The sequence below is a fragment of the Crocuta crocuta genome, unplaced genomic scaffold (genome assembly GCF_008692635.1).
Source record: "Crocuta crocuta isolate KB4526 unplaced genomic scaffold, BGI_CrCroc_1.0 scaffold30, whole genome shotgun sequence".
NCBI lineage: Eukaryota > Metazoa > Chordata > Mammalia > Carnivora > Hyaenidae > Crocuta > Crocuta crocuta.
This window is the reverse complement of record NW_027528345.1, coordinates 9,688,585-9,713,005: the sequence shown is the minus strand read 5'-3', so window position 1 is coordinate 9,713,005 and position 24,421 is coordinate 9,688,585. Positions and strand designations below refer to the sequence as shown.

The 24,421-nt window shown below is 39.8% G+C and overlaps 1 protein-coding gene, 1 long non-coding RNA gene and 1 other non-coding gene across 3 annotated transcripts; 2 read left to right on the top strand and 1 right to left on the bottom strand.

Moving 5' to 3' along the window:
- Nucleotides 1-641: 641 nt before the first annotated feature.
- LOC144222729 (uncharacterized) lies at nt 642-15,915 on the top strand. Its single transcript, XR_013332469.1, has 4 exons — nt 642-699; nt 1,833-1,941; nt 2,550-2,714; nt 15,790-15,915. It is a non-coding gene; the product is annotated as an uncharacterized LOC144222729 (long non-coding RNA).
- On the bottom strand, nt 9,991-10,097 carry LOC144222997 (U6 spliceosomal RNA). Its single transcript, XR_013332512.1, has one exon. It is a non-coding gene; the product is annotated as a U6 spliceosomal RNA (small nuclear RNA).
- Nucleotides 15,916-17,873: 1,958 nt separating the features above from the next.
- Nucleotides 17,874-22,088, top strand: LOC144222728 (tubulin alpha-1A chain). The gene is made up of 4 exons (XM_077753305.1): nt 17,874-17,964; nt 20,042-20,264; nt 20,406-20,554; nt 20,894-22,088. Exons 1-4 carry the CDS (start codon nt 17,962-17,964, stop codon nt 21,872-21,874), a joined length of 1,356 nt encoding a protein of 451 aa, XP_077609431.1. The 5' UTR covers nt 17,874-17,961; the 3' UTR covers nt 21,875-22,088.
- Nucleotides 22,089-24,421: the final 2,333 nt, after the last annotated feature.

Sequence of the window (24,421 nt, the reverse complement as noted above, 5' to 3'; positions counted from 1 at the left end):
GTTTTTAAATCCCATTTTTCTAACAATTACCATTCCAAGCCAGGTCATAAGGCTTCTCACACATAGAGACTAGGCCTATCATCTATAGAGTTCAATAAAGACTCTTTGGGTGATCGCCTCAGAATCCAAAAGCCCCTTATAGATGCTGTTCTGAGAAAACTATGCTGTCCCTGCAACCATCTTTGTATGTCTCTCTTAGACACACCCAAACATACCCAAATGTTCTCATTTGGCTCAGTGGCTCACACTGTCCTGTTCATGCCTGTGAACACAATTTCTACCAAGTCTTGTGTTTGAGGGCCCTCATTTAATAAAACTTGTATTAATACACATCACTGAGCAGATGACTTCCTTCACTTATACTGTATGAGAATCCGGCAACATGATGCCTAGTGACACAAGGATGGGCTGTGCTTCACTGAAGTTACACTGCTGATGTATTGCTCTTTGAGAGCGCCTCTCCTGGTGGTTCAACAACTAGCTCTAAGATAAAGAGGCAAAAAAAGCCCAGATTTGTAGCACTGGCCAATTTCCATGGTGTAAATGTTCCCATCATGACCAATTTTAAGCTACCAGTGTGATGTCACTGAATACAGAGTTCCAAAGAGGTACCTACATCCTGTTTGCATGAGCCCTAAGAAGCAGGCCCCAGCACACCATCTGCATGTGACCATTTCATGTTTTCTGCCCAGTGCGTATGTAAGAATGAAAACATTTTTAATTATCAAATATTCCTTTGTTCTGAAAAAACCAATTCAGTGGACTTTTGGGGTATGCAAAGGAAAAGGAAAGATTTTATTCTAAAATGAAGATTTTGAGGCAATGTTACTGCAAGGACCTGAACAAAGGTCTGGGTAATGTAAAATGTGACAGTTCTCCAGACTCTTCTTTTTTGAAGTTTGTTTATTTTGTGGGAGAGAGAAAGAGAGTGTGCAAGCAGGGAAGGGGCAGAGAGAGAGAGAGAGAGAGAATCCCAAGAAGGCTTCGTGTTGTCAGCACAGAGCCTGACACAGGGCTCAAACTCACAAACTGTGAGATCATGACCTGGACCAAAATCAAGAGTTGGCTGCTTAACCCACTGAGCCAGCCAGGCGCCCCAGACTGTTCTTTTGAAAAGGCATTCTTTTCTAAATTAGAATTCAGATCACATAGTCCCTAAAAATGATCTCCTGTTCTTATTAGATAAGCAAAAGAGAAGGAGAGATCAGATGAATGTAGAAAGGCTTTATGGGCAAGTCTTTGCCTTACATTGAAAAAGGGCTACCAGTCTGACTGGGCTGGGATTGCAGAGCCCAATCTGAACCACTCACCTAAAGACCTCAGGGAGTGTTATTATATTTTGAATAACCTGGATTTGGGGAAATGTGAGGATGAGGCATCACGGGGTTCTGGAGGATTATCCTGGCAGGGCCTTTATGGCAAAGTCAACCCAGAGGGGGCAGACATTCTGAGTCTCAACTACGCCATCAGGGAACAGTGAGACCCCAGAATCTATAGTTTTCACCTTGGCACAGGTGTGATGTACTACACAATTTATTCCCATATAAAAAGCATTCTGTATTAAACAGAATACATAAGGTAGTGGCTCAAAGTCAAATGTCGGAGATAGACAGGTCGAGGTTTGAATTTTCATTTTGTCATGTATCAGCTGTGAGAAACCTTGGGCATATTATTTCTCTGAACCTCAATTTTCACAACAGAGGGGAAAAAAGTGATTATAATTGTACCTACCCCTATGAATTATTTTGAGGATTAAACTAGACAGTATAGTATTTAGCCTTGATAAGGTGCTCAAAAATTGGTAATAATCACAACAATAAATATCTCTTCAGACTCACTTTTGGAGGCTAGATGCCTGATGGAAGTAGATATTTGTGATATTTGTGTCATCTCAGCATCAATGTTTACTAAATCTCAGCCCAGATTTGCAATTGTTTCCAGGTAAGTTCAGAGCTATAACTGTCTACATCTGGGTGGGAGATACACAGGAAGCAAAATCTGAGGTCCATATTTGTACAGGATGGCTTGAGTAAATGGGTTGTACTAGTCTCTGAAGCTTACCTAAAAACCAGTATTTCATTTCAAGAGACGATGCAGGTTATTTCTGGGGATCTTATCAGAATCTCTGGATTCCTATTTGAAATGGTACCATCATTTGTACCAGGACTTCTGTTGTCACCAAGGTGATCTCAAGCTGTCAACAAACGTGAACGCAACCTCAGAACCGGAAGTCATCTAAATCTGATGAAATCTTTCTTGTCTGTGTTCTTCTCTCAGGCTCTTTATTATGCATTTAGTTAAAGCTGGTGACACCAGATATAAGCTTTATTTTAATTAAGCCATTCTCCAGTGTCCTCTCAACGCCCTGCGCTGAAGGACAGGCATTCATGGAGAGGACGCTGAGGATGGAACTCTTTGTGTCAAGTCTCCATTTTACACTGATTTTCACTGAACACAAGACAGACTGTTTGCAGCAGGACCATTGGGGATAACGGGCACTGGATTTTGTGCAATGATTTTTATCTCTGGTGTTTCTGGCACTGATTAAGGTTTCAGGCAAACAGAGGCACTGAGGACCTAGCAACAATTGCTACGGAGCTTCCTGGTTGCCAGCAACAGTAAATGCCACAGAGACACAAAGACTCAACCTTTCACATGTACACAATGAAGCCTGGGGCCTGGTTTCCTATTTCAGACACAACAGAGTCTTCCAGGTAGAGCACAACAGCTTCTTCTTTCCCCATTTTATATTAGATTTTTAAAATTTTGCACAGAAACATATTGCCCAGGAGCCTGTATGACAATCTTGCTTCTAAATTTGTTCAAGAGCACTAATATTCTATCTAACCTCTCTATAGTACCGTCCATTTTTACTATTTTGAGAGATAAATGGAATGAAATAATATTGTATATCTGATTTGGAATTTTAAATAAGGTGTGACTTGTTTAATGTGTTTGGAATTGGCAATCTTCTGTACAAAGTTACAATTAGTTTCTACCCTTCTGTTAATACTCAGAAATACTCTCTGAAAGATCTTCTTGCCCAAGTACAGTCTCTAACTTGTTTTTAGAAAAGTTAGAAACATACAGAATATGAAATAGAGCCCTGGAAATTTAAGGTTTTTCCATGACTCATTCAAGGAAATTGCATAATAGCCCTTCCTCTGCCAACCTCACACACTCTTCTCAAATACCTTGCTCTTTTCTTTATTCCATTCCTCCACCCGTCACTTTTTCTATCCTTTCTATATGTCATTATACTTTTTCCTCTTTTCTCTTAAGGCTGTAAAACTCTCTAGGGTATAGTCATGTGTTATGCAAGGTGATAAGGGAACTGAAGTGCCCCAAGCTTGCTAGTCTGTTTCCTAGCAACTATATGACATGTTGCTTAGTAACATGAGGGGTGAGAGCGAAGTCTCCCTCACATATCTAAAAATACTGAAATCATTAAAAAAATAATAGTGAGCTTATTAAAATATACCATGTTTACCATAGAAGTGTACCATGAAGGGAACTTATTTCAGACCATACTATCTTGAGGAAACCTCTATAAGTCTTATAATCAGTATACTAGAAAAACAGATAGCTTTTCTTATAAGAAGACAAAGAAAATAAAACCACAGCGTTTTCTAATCCTTTCTTTTCTACACATGCATAATCAATGTTTCAGCAGAATGAAGAATTGTTTCCTAAATGATCTCTTAGGCTGCAGAGATGAAGAAAAACACAGCCTTTCCTCTTCTTAGCACATGCATAATTGATTTGTAAATCTAAATGAAGACTGAGAAATGTTTCCCAAAACACCTCTCTAGGCTGGGTGTCATTTGAGAGTTGTGTCTTTTAAGATTACAACAGTCTGGACAGTAATTCTCTGCAAACTTATTCAGTGGTTATCAGAATTCAGAAATAACTGAATCATACCACCCCAAACCATTACAACTCTTTAGTTTCAAAATGGTAAATATTAAGTCTAAGAGAATACTATTTACTGAATTAGATCTACTAAGTCAGATTCTCTGTTTTAACTAGCACCTTAGTTACTTTAGCACATTTAGGAAATACTAGAAAAGAGGATGATTCTAATATGTTACAAAGGGTTATCCTCTACTATTTTGACTCTTGGATTTATGTTTAATGCTTAAAGAAGAAGCTTCAAAGACCAAGTGCTAAATATTCTGCCACATCTTGCCCTTGAACTAGCCCCTCTGGCTAATAAAATTGGTCAAGCTTTAGGGGCACTTGGGTGGCTCAGTCAGTTAAGCATCCAACTTCGGCTTAGGTCATGATCTCACAGTTTGTGAGTTCAAGCCCTGTGTTGGGCTCTTGCTGACAGCTCAGAGCCTGGAGCCTGCTTCACATTCTTTTCTGTTGTTTTTTTTTTTTTTAATTTTTTTATAATGTTTTATTTATTTCTAGGAGAGAGAGAGAGAGAGAGAGACAGTGTGAGCAGGAGAGGGGCAGAGAGAGAAGGAGCCACAGACTCTGAAACAGGCTCCAGGCTCTGAGCTGGCAGTCAGCACAGAGCCAGACGCGGGGCTCGAACCCACGAACCGCGAGATCACCTAAGCGAAAGTCGGACGCTTAACCGACTAAGCCACCCAGGCGCCCCGCCTGCTTCACATTCTATGTCTCCTTCTCTCTCTGCCCCTCCCCTGCTCATGCTCTGTCTCTCTGTCTCTCTGTCTCTCTGTCTCTCTCTCAAAAGTAAATAAACGTTTAAAAATTGGTCAAGCTTTAGAAAAATAGTAATTTTTTCATTTTGCAAATATCTATTAAGACAAATTGAAATATAATGGACAGAATTTAGTGATCAGTTGGGATTAACTTGAAAGAGTTGATATACATAAAGTGCTAAGAATAGTGCCTGGCATATAGTAAATATTATATAAGGTTATTATTATTTTAATCTAGTTTGGTACTAGAAAGATGTCAATGTGCTAATATTAAGGATATAGAATAATTAAGATTATAGAACACTCAAGAGGGTAATGGAGAAGAGTAACTAATTCCATTTAGATATGTTGAACTTGAGATACCCACAGGTCATCCAAAAGGATAAAGCCAAATAAGAAATATTAAGTCCTGAATACGGGAAAATGTTGTATAAGACATTTTAAAAGTGAATTCTGACTTTTTGTGTGGCTAGTGCTACATAAAAATGGGCCAGTTATAATTCCTCAGTATTTTACTTCTTACAACATCAAGACATCTATTCTGTTGTTCACTAGTAAACCAACATCACCCTGATTTATCTATAACATGAAATTAGTTAAGACAAGGATTTGAAAGAAAGAAGTGGTGGTTGGGGGAAGGGACTCTGGAGTGTCTTTGATTACTTAGCAAATCGCTGTAGCCTGGGCACCATGGCAACCTTCCCAGGCTGCCACCTAATTTCCATATGCTTTAAGGGGAAGGAGGGGGAGGATGGAAGTGAAGCCCTCAGTGTGCATTCTTGTGAGTATGTGTAATTTGGGTTAATGAAATGCAACCAAATTATAAATTGTGTTTTGTGGAAAACAGAGATTATCTACTGCCTCTCCACTTTCTTCTTTTCTTTCTCTTCTCAGGATGCCTTTGAGCCTCCTCAAGTTTTGTCCCCTTTTCCCAAAGATTAGATTTCAATAGGAGGCTTAGAGTCAGACCAAATTACAAATTAAAATGTGTATGTCAGGACATAAATATATTGTTCAAAAGAGTGGTTCACTAAGAACCTGAATGTCAATGAGTGACCTCAAAGCACTGTATTATAATACAAGAAATTTTTTTAATATTACAGAGTAGAGGCCTTTGCATTATTTCTCAAGTCTTACTTCTGGAATCGAAATTCATTAATATTTCTCTCTACTATACAACAAAAGTCCTTCCCAAAATAGATGAAACTCAGTTACCAGAATCACTACTGATAATTCTTCCAACTGTTATCCAGAAAAACCTATTATTTAGTAATATTGTATTGTGTTGACCAGAGCTTGAAAAAGATAATGTTAAGCTTTAAATAAAATTCTGAATTCAGGTGTGGGTCATATTCTTACCTAAAATGTTAACGATGGAATTTAGCCAAGGTGAATGTAGCAGGTAGTCTTTTTTTTTTTTAATTTTTTAATAGTTTATTGTCAAGTTGGTTTCCATATAACACCCAGTACTCATCCCCACTAGTGCCCTCCTCCATGCCCATTACCCCCCTTCCCCTCCTCCCCACCCCCATCAGCCCTCAGTTTGTTCTCAGCATTCAACAGTCTTTCACGGTTTGCCTCCCTCCCTCTCCCCAAGTATTTTTTCCCTTCTTCTCCTCCACGGTCCTCCTTTAAGTTCCTCCTAATCCTCCTATACGTGCAAACATATGGCATTTGTCCTTCTCCGCCTGACTTATTTCGCTCAGCATAACACCCTCAAGTTCCATCCATGTTGCTACACATGGCCAGATTTCATTCTTTCTCATTGTAGCAGGTAGTCTTTAAAACCCATACATAGTGAGAGTCAAATCACTCAACACATTGATCAGTACTGAACCCTAAAGTAAATAAATATAAATTCACCATGTCAGCATAATCATGTCCATCGCCTCATTTAAATTTAGAGTTTGAGCAGTGCCAGGCTGGCTCAGTCAGTAGAGCATGCAACTCTTGATCTTGGGTTTGTAAGTTCGAGCCCCACGTTGGGTGTAGAGATTACTTAAAAATAAAATCTTAAAGGGGTGCCTGGCTGGTTCTGTCAATAGAGCATGGGACTCTTGATCTAAGGGTTGTGAGTTCAAGCCCCAAGTTGGGCATGGAGCATACTTAAAGTAAAAATTAAAAAACAAAATAAATTTTAAAAATAATACAAAAATAAAATAAATAAAATCTTAAAATAATAAAAATAAATTTAGATCTTGAGATGTGTTTTTGTTAGAGAATTTAGGAGAAACCTATTTGCTTGAATTTACCCTTTTAAACTCAAACTTGCATGAGGAAAGAAAGCAATGTGAATCGGACAGCATGATCATTTCATAAAGGACATAGAGGCTGTAGTATGGTGTGAGACAGTGAACACTATACTGGGATGAAGTTGGGAAATGTGACAGTTCTTTGTGTCCGCAGCTCCTGCACTGTTCTCTCTCACACAGCACTAGATACAATGTATTGTAATAACAGTTTCAATCATTAGACCTTGAACTTCTCTGGTCCAGGAAAAATGTTTAAAGTCTTAATCCTTACCGTTACTTATTTCCTTGTTGCTAAATCCAATGTACATTCCCATCGTTATTAAGTGCCCCTCTGTGGTATTTGATATATTCAGCACTCTACTTGATACTGCCCTTCCTTTGTTTCTGTAACATTAATGTCTTCTGCTTTTCTTCCTCTGTTTGCCAGTCCCTTTTCTTTCTTTTTCTGACACTTCTTTCTCTTGAAGTCCTTTACTGTTTTTAATGTATTAAGTCTATTCTCAAATCTGGTAAATCAACCTCCTAATTATTCCTCAAGCCATTTCTCTCTGTTCAGTCCATCTCTTTCCTTCTGTCCCCAGAGCTTTAGCCTTAATCAGGCCCCTATCATAAAGCTTAGATGACCGTAATAGCCTCTTAACTAGTCTCCTTGCCTTCAGCCTCAGACTCTTGCAATCTGCTCTTCAAAACCAGAACAGTCTTTCTAACCTGATCTACCTTGTGACAGAAAGGAGAATTGAACCCAGATCTGCCTGACTCAAGCCAATTGCAACATCCTTCACTGCTCACAGCTCCTCATTCCTAGACATCGCCAGCTCTTCTACACTCAATCTTCTATATATTTCCCAAATATGTCTACTTCTTTCCACTTCCTTAAGTCAGTCTTACCATACACCAATCGGTACTCTTCTAGCCAGTCTTCTTGCATTATGTTCCCCTATCCCCTACTCTGTTCTATCCATTCTTTCTGTACACAACAGTCAGAAGGGTCTTTCTGAAATGCAAAGTTTATTAAACCTCTTTCCTTTAATGGCTCTCATTGAGTTTGGAATAAGGTCCTTTTATAATCAATTCTTTGCTTAATCCTCCAGCCTTCCAATCCCTTTTTCCTTACACTTTATGTAATAAACCGTAACAAACCACTTCCAGTTTCTGAAACTAACCTGATTGTCTGTGTATTTGCATGTGCACTCTCTTCTCTATTTGTATCTGCTACTTCTATTTTTTTTCAAGACAATCCCAAGAATTGCCTCTTCCAGGAAGTCTTCCTGCATTCTCTATACCACACCATGCCCCCAAAGACGTAGAGGTTATAGGTAATATATATCTCCTTACACAGGATCATGTCATGCCTCTTTCCTGGGATGTATCAGAATGCATTATATCCAATTAACTCTTACCCAAATAAACATTTATTTATCCTACACTATGCCTGGCCCAATATATGCAACTTAGTAGGCAATCAATATGCATTTCCAACAAGAAGAAACAAAAGAATAAGTGTTTGAAAAATATAGGGCTGATCATCCTATATGAGTTAATTACTTGGGTTAAAAAAAGATGATAACTTAGAAAATAATGAAGTTGAAATATGCATGAGCTACTAAGAAGAGGGTGCCCAAATATACATACGGTACCTTGATTCACGACAAAACTGTCACTGGAGTCCAGTGGGGAAGGATGGTCTCATAAATAAATAGTGCTGAGCCAAATGGATATCCATATGGGGAAAGAACAAATCTGACCTCTCCATCACATCAAACACTCACAAAAATATCAGTTCTCATATGTATTGTGGAACTTCTTGGTGGGGGGGGGAGTGAAGGAGCAGAGAGAGGGAGGGAGACAGAGAATCCCAAACAGGCTTCCTGCTGCCAGCGTAGAGCGGGTCTGGGGCTCAAATTCACAAACCATGAGATCATGATCTGAGCCGAAATCAAGAGTCGGAGGCCCAAGCGACTGAGCCACCTAGGTGCCCTGGCAAAGATTTCTTAAATGTAACTCAAAAAGTACTAACAATAAGAGCACCTGACCAGCTCAGTAGTAAAGCATGTATCTCTGGATATCAGGGTTGTAGATTCAAGCCCCACGCTGGATGTAGAGATTACTTAAAACTAAAATCTTTTGAAAAATGTTACCAATGGGGTGCTTGGGTGACCCAGTCAGTTGAACTTCCGACTTCAACTCAGGTCATGTTCTCATGGTTCATGGGTTGGAGCCCCACATCAGGTTCTCTGCTGACAGCACAGAACCCACCTCAGATCTTCTGTCCCCATCTCTCTCTGTTCCTCCCACATACACTCTTTCTCTCTCTCAAAACTAAATAAACATTTTTCTTAAAATGTTAACAATGAAGAAAAAATGATAAACTGAACTACATTAAAATTAAGAACTTCTGTTTATCAAATGACATCATTACATCATTAGGAGAGTAAAAAGGCAAGCTGCAGAGTGGGAAATTTTTTTTTGTAATCTTCAAATCCAACAAAGGACTCTTATTCATAGCATATAATGTACTCCAACCAAACACTAAGATAAAGACAGGAAATTCATGAGAAAATATGAAAGAGCCTTGAACAGGCATTTTACCGAAGAGAATACTTAAATGGACAAAAAACACATGAAAAAAGTATCAAGTTCATTAGTTAGCAAATTAAAGCCACAATGTGATAGATATTATTACTATAAACTCTCCTGGATGGCTACAATGAAGGGGAATGAAAAACAGAACTCTCCTACACTACTAATGGGAGTGTACATTGCTACAACTACTCTGGGAAATTTTGCTGTTTTTCCATTAAAGCTGAACATACATATGCCCTATTATCCCACAATTCCACTCCTAGGTACATAGCAGCGGAAATATATATATAGCATACATCTGTAAATATATTCACCCAAACACATGTATAGGAATGCTTATAGTAGTGCCATTTGTATTAGCCAAAAACTGGAAATAATGCAAATATCCATTAAAATTAGGAAATGGATAAATAAATTATGGTATATTCATACATAGGATACTATACAACAAAAGAACAATTTACAATTACATTCAATGGTATGAGTAAGTTTCACAAACGTAGTATTTGTGTGTCATCCTTGTGCAAGGGCCATGCTAATCTTCTCTGGATCATTCCAGTTTTAGTGTGTGTCCTGCCAAAGCAAGCACCACAAACATAGTATGAACTGAAATAAGCCATATATAAAAAGAATCTATTCCAGGACACCTGGGTGGCTCAGTCAGTTAAGCAATTGACTTTGGCTCAGGTCATGATCCCACGGTTCTGTGAGTTCGAGCCCTGCATGGGGCTCTGTGCTGACAGCTCAGAGCCTGGAGCCTGCTTTGGATTCTGTGTCTCCCTCTCTCTCTGGCCCTCCCCTGCTTAAGCTCTGTCTCTCTCTCAAAAATAAACATTTTAAAAAAAGAATCTATTCCATTTTCATAAAGTTCAAGAACAGGCAGGGGCATCTGGGTGGCTCAGTCAGTTGAGCAGCTGACTTTGACTCAGGTCATGATTTCAGTTCATGAGTTTGAGCCCCATGTCAGACTCTGCTGACAGCTCAGAGCCTGGAGCCTGCTTCAGATTCTGTGTCTCCCTCTCTCTCTGCCCTTCCCCTGCTCTCTCTCTCTCTCTCTCTCTCAAAAATAAAAATAAACATTAAAATTTTTTATAAAAGAAAAACAGGCAAAACAATTCTACTGTGCTAGATGTCAGTGGTATAACCTTTGAGGGCAGATAATGACTGGGTAGAGGTACAAGGGGGAGGCTTCTCAGAGAGCGATAATGTTCAGTTTCTTAATCTGCATGTTGGTTACACTAGCAATAATGTTAAGTTAGCAAAAATTCATCAAAATGTACATTTATGATTGCTGAGAATTTATGTATGTATAACCTTCAATAAAAAGTTTTCAAAATAGGGGTGCCTGGGTGGCTTAGTCGGGTAAGCGTCCGACTTTCGCTTAGGTCATGATCTCGCGGTTCGTGGGTTTGAGCCCCGCGTCGGGTTCTGTGCTGACTGCCAGCTCAGAGCCTGGAGCCTGTTTCGGTCTGTGACTCCCTCTCTCTCTGACCCTCCCCTGTTCACGCTGTCTCTCCCTCTCCTAGAAATAAATAAAACATTTAAAAAAAAAAAGTTTTCAAAATAAAGAAGAAAAAGGAAAGGCTTTTCACTTGGTGAACATAATGGCATGCACATGAACTGTGTTTCTCAGTCAGTAGCATAACTTGAAATTCTGGGTTATACTTGGAGAATTCTATCCTCATACCATACCACCAGCATGTAATGCTGTTGTCATCAAGTTTCAAATATGCATCTCCACCCTTCTAAGTCTTGACCTTTCTTAGATTATCAGTGGCCTCCAAGACTTTGGTCCTCAATCCATCTATCACCTCAAACTATGTAACATTCAACTGCAAGACCACACAACTGATTGGCTCTACCCTCAACAACCACCCCCCACCACCACCACACACACAACACAAACATACACTTCCTGCTCAGACTCGTGTCCCTTCCCAACTTCCCTATTTTCTTTTTCTTTTTCTGTTTTTTACCCAACATGGGGCTTGAACTCACTACCCTGAGACCAACAGCTGCATGTTCCATTGATTGAGCCTGCCAAGCACTCCCATCAACTTACCTATTTTTGCAGAAAGCACCACTACCATTTCATTCTCTTAGTTCGCCAAGTTCAAAACTTTAAGGGTTAATTTTTACTCTCTCCTTTTTGCCTCATGGCCAACCAGTCACTACTGGGACTTTTTTCCTCTGGATGGTCTCTTCTATTATCCCTTTCTATTATTCATCCCCACTGTAATTATGAAGGTCTGAGAACTTCTGCTTGTATTATTGCAATAACCTCCTTATTGGTGCCATTATCTCCAGTCTCTTTCCCTACTCCACTTACCTACCAAATTAATTTTATAAAAGTTAACACATTAATATTAATATTAATTTTATTTAAATGCTGTTTACTCTTTTCTATAAGAATATAACAGCTTCCCATTACTTATGGACTCAAGTCCAAACTCTTTCTTCAGTCTAGAGCTCAAAATGCTTAACTACTCCACTCCCCACATAGAACACATCACCCACAATTTCTCTGCCCAAATCAAGACAACGTTTTTGCCCTCCCTTGTACAGGAACCAGGTCAGCATCATACTATGTCTTTGCTAATATTATGTTCACTGTTTAAAAAACTCACTCTACTCCTGTCCCATTTGGTTACCAGCCACCATTCCTAGTGAAGGCTTCCATAATAAACCATAGGTCTTAATATAAGGATTTTTCCCTTCTTCTGAAACTTCTATAACTTTCTATTCAAGATAGAACACAATAAATTGTGAAGTAAAATTTGTCTTCATCATCCACTATTTTCTCTTCTTGGTACTTATTTTATTAAGAAATTCTTAATTTATTAAGTTTCAAACATACCCAAAAATAGAGAAAACAGTTTAATGAACTCCATATACATATAATTAAAGTTTAACAATTTTCAAGACTTTTGCCACAATTTTTATCTATCATTTTTTCCCTTGTTTCTTTCCTGAAATATTTTAAAGCATATCTCAGACCTTATCTAGTTTAATACACCATACTTCTGTATGCATCTCTAAAAATTATGGATATTTTCTTACATAGCCACATCGCCATCAACACATTTAGTTTTTATTTTTTAATGTTCATTTATTTTTGAGAGAGAGAGAGAGAGAGAGAATGAGACAGAGGGGCAGAGAGAGAGGGAGACACAGAATCTGAAGCAGGCTCCAGGTTCTGAGCTCTCAGCACAGAGCCTGATATAGGGCTGGGATTCACGAACCATGAGATCTTGACCTTAGCCAGTTGGACATTTAACCAACGGAGGCACCCAAGCGCCCTGCCATCAATACATTTAATAAAATTAATAATAATTTGTTGGTATTATCTAATGATCAGTCCATATTCAAATTTGCTGGTTATCTCTAAAATGTTTTACATTTGGTTTGTTGGAATCAGGATCCAAACAATATCCATTGTTATCTTGGTAGTTAGTCTCCAATATCTCTTCTAACCTACAGCAGTCCCCCTTTCTCACCTTCTTTACCCCATGCCACCACTCATCTGGTGCAGAAACAAGATAATTTGTCCTATAGAATGTCCCACACTTTGCATTTGTCTGTTCGCTTCCCTGTGATGTCATCTGACTTGTTCCTATAAATGGAAGTTAGCTCTAAAAGTTTGGTTAGATTTAGCACAGCTGTTTCTGATGCACTTTCATAGGTGACGCTGTGTGCTTCCTATCACATCACATCACAGGTTCACAAGGTCTGGTTGTCCCACTTTTAGTGATGCTAACATTGATCAGTGAGTTCACTTGATAATAGCTGAATCCTTTCATTTAAAAAATCCCCATCAGGGGTGCCTGGGTAGCTCAGTCAGTTAAGCATCTGACTTTGGCTCAGGTCATGATCTTAAGGCTCATGAGTTTGAGCCCCACATGGGTCTCTGTGCTGAGAGCTCAGAGACTGGAGCCTGCTTCACATTCTATGTCTCCCTCTTTCTCTGGCCCTCCCCTGCTGTGTCCTCTCTCTCTCTCTCTCTCTCTCTCTCAAAAATAGACATTAAAAAAATTCCCCATCAACATTTTATCAGAGTTTTTATCCACTGATGGTATCTGCTTGAATAAATTACTTCATTAGGGGATGTAAGGGCAATTTTTCTAATTCTATTACTTACATATTCACTAGTTGACTTTACTCTATAAAACCCTATAAAACAATGATTTTCCCTAATTAACTTGGGTCATTTGGTTACCTTGAAATAATAGTTTATACAGGAAATGCAGGACAAATGCTCAAATCTTTATTTATTTGATTGCCAAAATGTAGAGTATGGATTTGCTGCCCTAGTTACTTCCAGGGGTGCAATGGTATCAGATGATTATTTTTAATTAACTTATTTCTATTTTTATTTTTCCTTTGTGGGATATCTTTATGAACTCATGGTTTATATCATTAAACCTTTTATTATAAAAATGGGATAAGCACAAAAATGAATAAAACATAATTCTATAGCATAGCAAATAATTATAAAGTAAATATCTAGCTTTTATAGCTCTTTTGCCTCCCTCCTCCCTATCTCTCAGGAAATTAGCTGAATTTTGACATAATTTTAAATCAATATGTCCTTTTACAGATTTTGAAGTATTAAAGCAGCCATATTAAGGATATGGGAGTTTCATCTTAAAACTTACCAGGCAGCCATTGATCTGCTTTAAGCAATGAAGTGACATGATCTGTATTATGTTACATGATCTGTGACATATATCATAATAAAATCACTCTGGCTGTTGTGTGAAGACTGAACTGGGTGGCATTAGGAGTATGTGTATAGAAAATTCAGGAGGCCACTGCAATTGTCCAGGCAAAAGATGATGTACTTACTAGAATGAAGGCAGTAGAGATGGAAGAAAAGAATAAGATCTGAGAGAGATTTAGAAGTAGACTTGACAGGACTCAGTGACTGATTCTATGCTGGTCAGAAAAGGAGAGGGAGACAGCAAGAGTAATTCTTGTTTCTGATTTGAGAAACCAGATATATACTGCTCCACTTACTGAGCAAGAGAAACTTGTAGAGGTGCATATTTATGAGAAGATAACTAGTTCAACTGGGGATACCTGTGAGAAACCCAGCCAGAGACTATAAGTTTACTACACAATCGGGAACTAAGAAGAATTATTAAGAAATGATGGGCATATACAAAGGATTTGCAGCCTTGGGAATGAATGCACTTACCGTCTATTAGAAGTGACTAAGGTCATATAGAATAAAATGAGGAAAGGGGCGCCTGGATGTCTCAGTTAGTTAAGTAACTGACTCTTGGTTTTGACTTATGTCATGATCTCACAGTTCGTGAGTTCGAGCCCCACTTCCACACTGTCAGTGTGGAGCCTGTTTGGGATTTTCTCTCTCTCTCTGACCCTTCCCCACTCACTCTCTCTGTCTCTCTCGAAATAAATAAATAAACTTTTAAAATTTTTTAAATAAAATGAGGAAAGAGTCTAGGACTGAACCTTGAGAAACTTGAACATTTAAAGACTGGGAGAGGAGAAACCAGCAGAGAGAGAGAACAAACAAACAAACAAAATGTAAGAGGGAAACCCAGAAAATGTAGAGTTTTGGGGTGCCTGGGTGGCTCGGTCAGTTAAGTGTACAACTCTTGAGTTCAGCTCAGGTTATAAGCTCACAGTTCGTGAGATCAAGCCCCATGTTGGGCTTTGCACTTAGAGCATGGAGTCTGTTTGAGATTCTCCCTCTCCCTCTCTCTCTCTGCCCCTTCCTCATTTGTGTTCTCTTGCTTTCTCTCTCTCAAAATAAATAAATAAACATTTTAAAAAGGCAAAATACTTATTAAATACCTTTAAATTACTAAGCATTATGATAGTTAATGAAAATATCCACAGAGAGAAACCGTTCATTTAATTCAACAAACGTGTATAATGTCTAGTGTATGCTTGGCACTTTGCCAGGGACTAAGATTCACATTTTAATGGAGAAGAGATGTAGATACACAAATAATTTAAATTCTACAAATATAAAAGAAAAGATGTTTTATGCTAATCTTACCGTGGACAAGAACGAACCCCTTAGCAGAATGCTTATGCATGTATGTTTATGTAAGTTAAAGAAACTGGCAGACAAAAATAAGAAATGAACTAGTAAAAAAATTTCTAACATTTTGCATGCCATTAAGTCAGATAATGAGCTAAAAAAGAACAGATTAGTTATTTCCCCTGCTCTCCCACTTAATATATTTAAGGTTATCAGTGCTCAAATAATCTATTTCTGACCTAGATCTTATTGTTACTTATACCCACAGGGAGAAAAAAAATCCTCATTTGCATAAGGAACAGACTAGCTCTGAGATAGAATTACAAAGAATCAATTGCATGAACACACCTCTCTTTTATTTAATCTTCCGTAAACTGCATAAAGAACTGAGACTCTTGGGGAAATGACATCTTTCTTTTATATTGTAAAGAAAATAAAATTCTCATTCCGTAAGGAAAGCTTTGCACACTTTACCATGGTCCAGCGGTGTTTCATGTATTTATTAAAATTTTATAAGAAGTACTTTCAATGAGCTACTTATAAATCCTGAGACTGCCCACTGCCATTTAATTCCTGTTTTTATTAAATGTACTTCTGGGTTAAGAAAGAAGCATTCAACTCGTCCTTAATTCTTTTGTCTTTTTATTGAAATAAACCTTTATTTGGTAAAGGGATGGAGATAAGATGATGCTGAAGGTTGTTTTTCCTATGAAATATGCAAAAAAAATAGATAAAATACTTTGTGTTGGGTTTTATTTTTTCTAGGGAGATGACTGCAGCAAATCTGAACAAGTTAAGCAGAGCCGTGGATAGCAAGCTAGAAAAATCCATGGCAGCCATTGTCACATCACAACCTGCAGCAGCTGTCTCAAGTCCCTCCCTCCCACGCCTGCTGGGCTTGGTAGCCCAGCAGGAATGAATGGGCTCTGCAGAGCACTGTAAATGGTGCTGCAGACCCCGAAAATCTGTTGCTGAAAACTGAACATAAAAATTACCTGTCAAAATATAAATTTTCACCTTTGGTAGCCATAACAAACGTCTTTATGTCATTAGCAATGTCAGGTGGTAATCAGTCCAAGGTCTCATTCTGCATAGCCCATCCTTGTTGATAATAGAATCTTTCTAAATAGCAAAAGAATGTTACTGCAATCTATTTCCTAGGGGTGAAAGCAAAGCTTTTTTGTCTCAAGAGCCAACTGAGCAACCATCAGAGTCTAGCTGAATAGCAACGGTGTAAGGCTGGCTACAATTTCCACAGTTAGAAGCCCAGTCTCTGAGGAGAATTCACGCAAGAACTACCAAGAAAGAAAAATGCAGTTATTGAGCTGACATGGTTGTCTGTGGATGGAGGCAAAATTACAAAATAGACTTTTTTACATTGTATAGAGGTCTCCTTTTTAATTTGGTATCTTAGTTTTTCTTTTCTTTCCAGAAAAAAAAAAAAAAAGAAGAATGCAGAATATTAACTGCATGCACAGGTAGCAGTACCAGCTCCTGAACTCAAATCTACTCAGGAAAGACAATTCATTTAAAGGAGCAATACACTAAATAAAATATATTACATAGACTTCTGGTAAAGGAATATTTCTAGGAGACTATTTAACTATGGTATGTTCATTAGATCTTCAGTATCCTGTTATAACTACTTGTGTGCTTCCATATTTAGTATGGTTTTCTTCCATCTTTCCTTTTTGTTTAGCTCTTTGGGGGAGGGGTACAAAAAAGGTCTTAAAATGAATTACTTGAACCTGAAAAATCGTTTTGGATGGTTCTACTATTTAGCCTTTTTTTATATTAAAAAATTACATTTATTCAAGCCATTTTAAACATCATTCCCATCTTCTCTCCTACTTTATTTGTAAAGCAATTAGAGATGTTGAAGCCTTAGCGAATGTAGTAAAATTTAGAATACTTTGAGAGAGAGGCTGGGAGTAATTTTCTGTTAAATATTTCATCTCAACACAAAACCTGTGATATAAGTGTTGGGGAAAACCTACATTGGTGATTTCAGCTGTAGTGTGACGTTTAAGCAGTATAAAAATCATACAATTCAAGTTCCCTTTCTTCTCTTCACCCCCCACCCAACCCCACCCCATAATGGATGCTCGGCTGACTGTTTTCGCACAGTCTCTTTGTCTGAAGGATGCAAACAGTCTATGGATGCTAGGGAAAAAGGGGTGGGGGAGAGATTACCTCATCCCATGTCGCCTGCACCAATCACCACTCTCCTGTCGTGGCTTCTCCAGGCAGATCGAGGGGTCTGGTCCAACAGGAAAAGGCCCCAGCCCATCCCCATGGTGACCGAGTTGTATATAGGGAGCCGCATCCGCCCATGTGCCGCAGGTTCTCTTACATCGACCGCCTAAGAGTCGCGCTGTAAGAAGCAACAACCTCTCCTCTTCCTCTCCGCCATCTGCTCGGCCGCCGCAAAGCAGCAATCATGGTAAGAATCTTCTTTCTCTGGCTCTTTGTGGCCGTTGGGTGGGGTCAGTCCCCCAAAACCTACTTGGAAAATTTTAAGCCCTCTTTCCTTTAGAACTTCTTTGGGTAGGGGTAGCCTTATGCTTTGTTTGCGAGGCTTAGCTTTGCTGCCCCAAATCCGTGAGTCCGGCCGTGCCGCAGTGCGGGGTACAGAACTGCGCCCAGGGCGCAGCAGAACCGTGGGGGAAGAACAAAGGCGGCGCAGAGGGAGTTCTTGTTACATGAGCCCTTCCGAGCTGCAGGCAGCCCATCTGTCGGTGACGAAAGGGTCTGGGGCAGGGAAAGGCAGTCGTCGCCTGCTCCGTGCCAGTGTCTGTGCGCACGGTATTCATGGAGAGGCTCTTTTCTTCCTGGCGTTGTTCCCAGGGGGAGGGAGAAAAGTCCCGAAAGACCCGGGGTGTAGCTGGGAAAGGGGGAGGGGAGAAGGACAGGGACAAAGCGGAGCCTTGGGTTAGTATAAAAAGATCCTCCACGGTTCGTTGGCAGTTTAGAAAGATACCCGTATATTAACGCGAAAAAAAAAAAAGGGGGGGGTTAGTTTCTGTTGGAGCCCCTGGCAGCCGGCGTCGGGGTGGCGCAGGGGCGGAGTTGTTTGTTTCTGGCTTCTCTGGCCTTAAAGCCACTGGGCGGGGTTCCCCCTCACTAAACCTCCTCTGTCATAAGACTTTTAATAAAATCCTTTCACCACTGTGGAACTGTAGGCGTTAAAAGGTTTTTCATTCACTGTTAAAACTTAGATGAAATATTTTTTCCTTAAGATGCAAAATCGCAGTTCGCTTGACAAGCACTTTAAAGTCTGGTCGGGGGCCGCCCCGCCCTGACTGGTTAGTGTGTGTGTGTGTGTGTGTGTGTGTGTGTGTATGTGTGTGTGTGCGCGCGCGCGTGTGTGCGCGCTAGCCGAACGTTCAGTCAGAGGGAAAGCCCACTTTGAGAGCCAGGGTACCCTAAAGCCCGGGATCCAGGGAAACGCCCTTCCCCTCCCCACCCCACCCCCACCAATATGTCAGTGAGTAGACAATAGACAGACAATGGAAGTTGAAGCCATAAAGACAGTAGAGAAGAAAATCTCTTATTGAACATGATGAGTATGAATATTCATTGGTGACTAGAGAATCTCAAAATGAAAATACTATTTTGCTGTTTTAAATAAATATTTCATTTTCCTTTCACTGGGCTTTTATTAGGTAGCTCTCATGTGATATTTTTCTAATTTAAGAACTGTTGTTTTAAAGATACTAACAATTTTTCAGTTTTTTTGCAGTGGAGAAGATTCTGGAAAGACTTCTTTTTAAGTAATGAAAATGCTGCAGACAAAGAACTATACTCTCTGTCCAGCTGTCTTTTGTTCTAGTGCATCTTAATTAATTCATTTCAATTTAAGCATATGGTCCCAGCCTGGGTCAGAGGAAGAAAACTGGCAGAATAGCACAATGAGATCATGTAGGCAGTTTCTGGAAATAGAACTTACTCTGTTAAATAATGTAGCAGACAGAACAGGCTAGTACCAGGCACAGCAAATGCAGCAATGCAGAAGGCAGACCTTATTTAGCTTCCAATCTTCTAGTACTAATGGATTCTGCAGATAGACTGCAAAGGGGTGTGGCATCTAGCCTCAACTGCAGCACAGATGTCCATGTTAAAATACCAAGTCATATGAACAAGAAACTCTGATCCTTTTTTAAAGGGAAGGTGGTAGTAATATTGATTCCAATTAACTAATGATTGAATTGAATTTACTGCATCTTCCTAAATCTGTGCTTTAAATATTTTTTACATACAAAAAAACTTCTCTTCAAGCATGGCTATGGGAACAATGGGCTTGCACATGTACTGAACAGTGCAACATTTTTATTCAGACCACACCCATCTGCAGCATTTGGAGCAGCTGTTTTTCCTTAATCATTTCTATCGAGTTAGGGATAATCTCAAGTAAACTTGAAGAATACCTGTATATTATTAGAAATATTTTCAGATATTTACTGAAACTTCAAAATGCTAACACAACCTCATTTTAAATTTTCCTCTTTTCCTCCCCACAGCGTGAATGCATCTCTATCCACGTTGGCCAGGCTGGTGTCCAGATCGGCAATGCCTGCTGGGAGCTCTATTGCCTGGAGCACGGCATCCAGCCCGATGGCCAGATGCCAAGTGACAAGACCATTGGGGGAGGAGATGATTCCTTCAACACCTTCTTCAGTGAGACGGGTGCTGGCAAGCATGTGCCCAGGGCCGTGTTTGTAGACCTGGAACCCACCGTCATTGGTGAGTTGGCCTCAGTAACCCAGGGGAGATCTCAGGGCTCTGGGACAGGAGGTGTGTGGTGAGGGCTCCACTGACGCCCGGGGGTTGAGCAGGCGTGTGCAGGTTGTTAGTGACGGTAGCTGCTTTGTTCTCCTCTTCCAGATGAAGTTCGCACTGGCACCTACCGCCAGCTCTTCCACCCTGAGCAGCTCATCACAGGCAAGGAAGATGCTGCCAATAACTATGCCCGAGGACACTACACCATCGGCAAGGAGATCATTGACCTTGTCTTGGACCGAATTCGGAAGCTGGTATGTTTCTTCTCAGGAATAAAGTAAATAATGATCCTAAGGAAGACATTTGAAATACGATCTTTTCATTTCAAACACAGAATAGAAATATCATGGAGTGAGGAAAACTGGTAAATTATTCCTTTATACGGTTTTAAAGTTTTCAACAGAAACATGAATTACTTGGTGTCATTTTTATAAGTGTCAGTGAAGATATTTTCAATGAAATGCTTTGTGATTCTGGGAAGGTCTACATGTACATAAAAGTGTTTCTTGTCAAAGTAAGATCTATATTCTTAGAATTGTATGAAAGCTGAAAAATACATATAATCTGTCTTCTCTCTTCCTTGTTTCTAACAGGCTGACCAGTGCACAGGGCTTCAGGGCTTCTTGGTTTTCCACAGCTTTGGAGGGGGAACCGGTTCCGGGTTCACCTCCCTGCTGATGGAACGTCTCTCTGTCGATTATGGCAAGAAGTCCAAGCTGGAGTTCTCCATTTACCCAGCCCCCCAGGTTTCCACTGCTGTCGTTGAGCCCTACAACTCCATCCTCACTACCCACACCACCCTGGAGCACTCTGATTGTGCCTTCATGGTAGACAACGAGGCCATCTATGACATCTGTCGTAGAAACCTCGATATCGAACGCCCAACCTACACTAACCTAAATAGGCTGATAGGTCAGATTGTGTCCTCCATCACTGCTTCCCTCAGATTTGATGGAGCCCTGAATGTCGATCTGACAGAATTCCAGACCAACCTGGTGCCCTATCCCCGCATCCACTTCCCTCTGGCCACATATGCCCCTGTCATCTCTGCTGAGAAAGCCTACCATGAACAGCTTTCTGTAGCAGAGATCACCAATGCATGCTTTGAGCCAGCCAACCAGATGGTGAAATGTGACCCTCGCCATGGTAAATACATGGCTTGCTGCCTGTTGTACCGTGGTGACGTGGTTCCCAAAGATGTCAATGCTGCCATTGCCACCATCAAGACCAAGCGCAGCATCCAGTTTGTGGACTGGTGCCCCACTGGCTTCAAAGTCGGCATTAATTACCAGCCTCCCACTGTGGTGCCTGGTGGAGACCTGGCCAAAGTACAGCGAGCTGTGTGCATGCTGAGCAACACCACAGCCATCGCTGAGGCCTGGGCTCGCCTGGACCACAAGTTTGACCTGATGTATGCCAAGCGTGCCTTTGTTCACTGGTATGTGGGTGAGGGCATGGAGGAAGGAGAGTTTTCTGAGGCCCGTGAGGACATGGCTGCCCTTGAGAAGGATTATGAGGAGGTTGGTGTGGATTCTGTTGAAGGAGAGGGTGAAGAGGAAGGAGAGGAATACTAAAGTTAAAAATGTCACAAAGGTGCTGCTTTTACAGGGAAGCTTATTCTGTTTTGAATATTGAAAAGTTGTGCTCTGATCAGTTAATTTGTATGTAGCAGTGTATACTCTCATATACAATTACTGACCTATGCTTTAAAACACAACGCTTTGTTAAAGATCCAAGCTGTCCATTTCTCTGATGGGTTTGAATAAAGTATTCCCTGTCTTAAATGAATTCAGTCTTGTGTTTTCTATTTGGGTGTCTGAAATTCATGTATTTTGTTCTGAGAAGAAAGGATAACTGTCGACTGTGGTTTACACCTGTACTATGAAGTGACATTTTTTAATTTTAAATTTTAGTATAGTATAAAACTCAATCATTAAATACAGAATAACTAAAAATTACCGTTAGATAAAATCCATGCAATTCTTAGATTCTGGCTCCACTATACGTTACTTAACTGCTAGTACTCTTTAGAATTGATATTTAGTAATACACAGCCAAAGGTCTGGTTGCCTGCTGAGTCTCATATGAACCACATAAAATGGTGAATATTCCAAATGCATTATCATGTCTTAAGAAGCTTATTTTTGGGGCATCTTGGTGGCTCAGTCAGTTAAGTGTCCGAATTTGGCTCAGGTCATGATTTCACGGTTCATGGGTTTGAGCCCTGCATCGGGCTCTATGCTGACAGCTAGTTCAGAGCCTGGAGCCTGCTTCGGATCCTGTATCCCCCTCTCTCTCTTACCCTCCCCGGCTCACGCTGCCTCTCTCTGTCCCTCAGAAATAAATTTTTAAAAAAAGCATTAAAAAAATTTTTTAAAAAGAAGCTTATTTTCAGGGCACCTAGGTGGCTCAGTTAAGCTTCCAACTTCAGCTCAGGTCATGATCAAATCTGTGGGTTCGAGTCCCGCGTTGGGCTCTGTGCTGATAGCTCAGAGCCTGAAGCTGCTTCCAATTGTGTGTCTCCCTCTCTCTGCCCCTCCCCTCTTTGTACCTCTCTCTCTGTCACTGTCTCAAAAATAAACATTAAGAAAATTTTTTAACAAGAAACTTATTTTCATGCATTCTCATCTTGGCTTGTTTCTAATGCTGTCAGATTTCATCTTCTCTGGGTTCTCAGAAGTTCGCTCTCCCAGCAATTGCTCCCTTGTTCTTTACTTTCTTCTTTCCAAACTTATTTTCAGCTAAATGTCCCAATGGAAAAGCCTTATAAATGTATTCACTCTAATGTGTTAATTTTATATCCGAATTTTAACTTCCAAGCATATTATTATTTTAATATGGGCCAATAACTTCAAAAAACAAAACTAATAGTGCAATTGTAGGCATCGGCACCAACATAGGGAGAGGAACAGTTTTGGACCAATGGCTTCTTCAACAATAGAGTTCAGCTGCCAGTCCAACTGAACAAAAGCTAAGGACCCATGAATAGCAAATTGTCTTGTGCTATCACATATCTTGTTCTAGAATAATATCCAGTTGTGATGAAATGATTTTTTGGTATTAGCAGCCTATTTAATCTATTTTTCCTTTGACACTGCCAACAAAAGGGTGTAACACTATTATATATAAAAATACATTTTAATATTACATATATGTATTTTTAATTTTGAGAGAGAAAGAGCATGAGCAGGGGAGGAGGCAGGAGAGAGACAGAATCTTAAGCAGTCTCCATGCTCAGCACAAAGCCAGACATGAGGCTCCATCCCACGATCTTGGAATCATTACCTGAGCCAAAATCAAGAATCGGGCACTCAACTGACTGAGCCACACAAGCGCCCTTTTTCCAAGTTAGTGGAAAAAATGAAAAATAAGAAATAAGCCAAAATCAACTAGTTTTAAAGCCAATCCAATAGTGTCCAGCAGTTTTAACTAGAAGCCAATGTGAACAGATCTGGGAGAAAAAAAAGGAAAACGCTTTACTTATTCAAATAAAAAACAATGTGACACCTAGATCAAATGTAAGTTTTTAATATGCATTCCCAGCATCTAGCAAAATATAAGGAATATGGTAATGTATGTACAATGTTTATTGGTTGAATGAGTAAAGCGTAGGATAAAAGAAATATAACTATGGGGCGCCTGGGTGGTTCAGTCAGTTAAGCTACTGGCTTTGGCTCAGGTCATGATCTCACGGTTCGTGGGTTTGAGCCCCTTGTCGGGCTCTGTGCTGACAGCTAGCTCAGAGCCTGGAGCCTGCTTCAGATTCTGTGTGTCTCTCTCTCTCTGACCCTCCCCTGCTCACGCTGTCTCTCTCTCTCTCAGAAATAAACAAAACATTAAAAAATTAAAAAATATATATAACTATAAAATTTAAAAGTCCCTATGATTCTAATTTTAATTGTAAATAACAGAATGAATTTATTATATATTTTCTATTATGAAAGAAAAAAAATCCATAATTTTGTCCACTGAAAAGGCCTAGGACCAATTTAGGAATGAGCATCCCTACCACTCAGATGGTGGTCTCTAAATACTATTTTCCACTAAAAGGAATCAGAATATTTAGAGATGTTCAAGCCTGGAGGAGAAAATATACAATTCAACCCCAAATATTTTCTCAT

Excerpts from the sequence above, each read along its gene's own strand:
- LOC144222728 (XM_077753305.1), top strand. Across the intron at positions 20,265-20,405 it reads CCTGGAACCCACCGTCATTG|ATGAAGTTCGCACTGGCACC; the intron begins GTGAGTTGGCCT and ends CTCCTCTTCCAG. Across the intron at positions 20,555-20,893 it reads TGGACCGAATTCGGAAGCTG|GCTGACCAGTGCACAGGGCT; the intron begins GTATGTTTCTTC and ends TGTTTCTAACAG.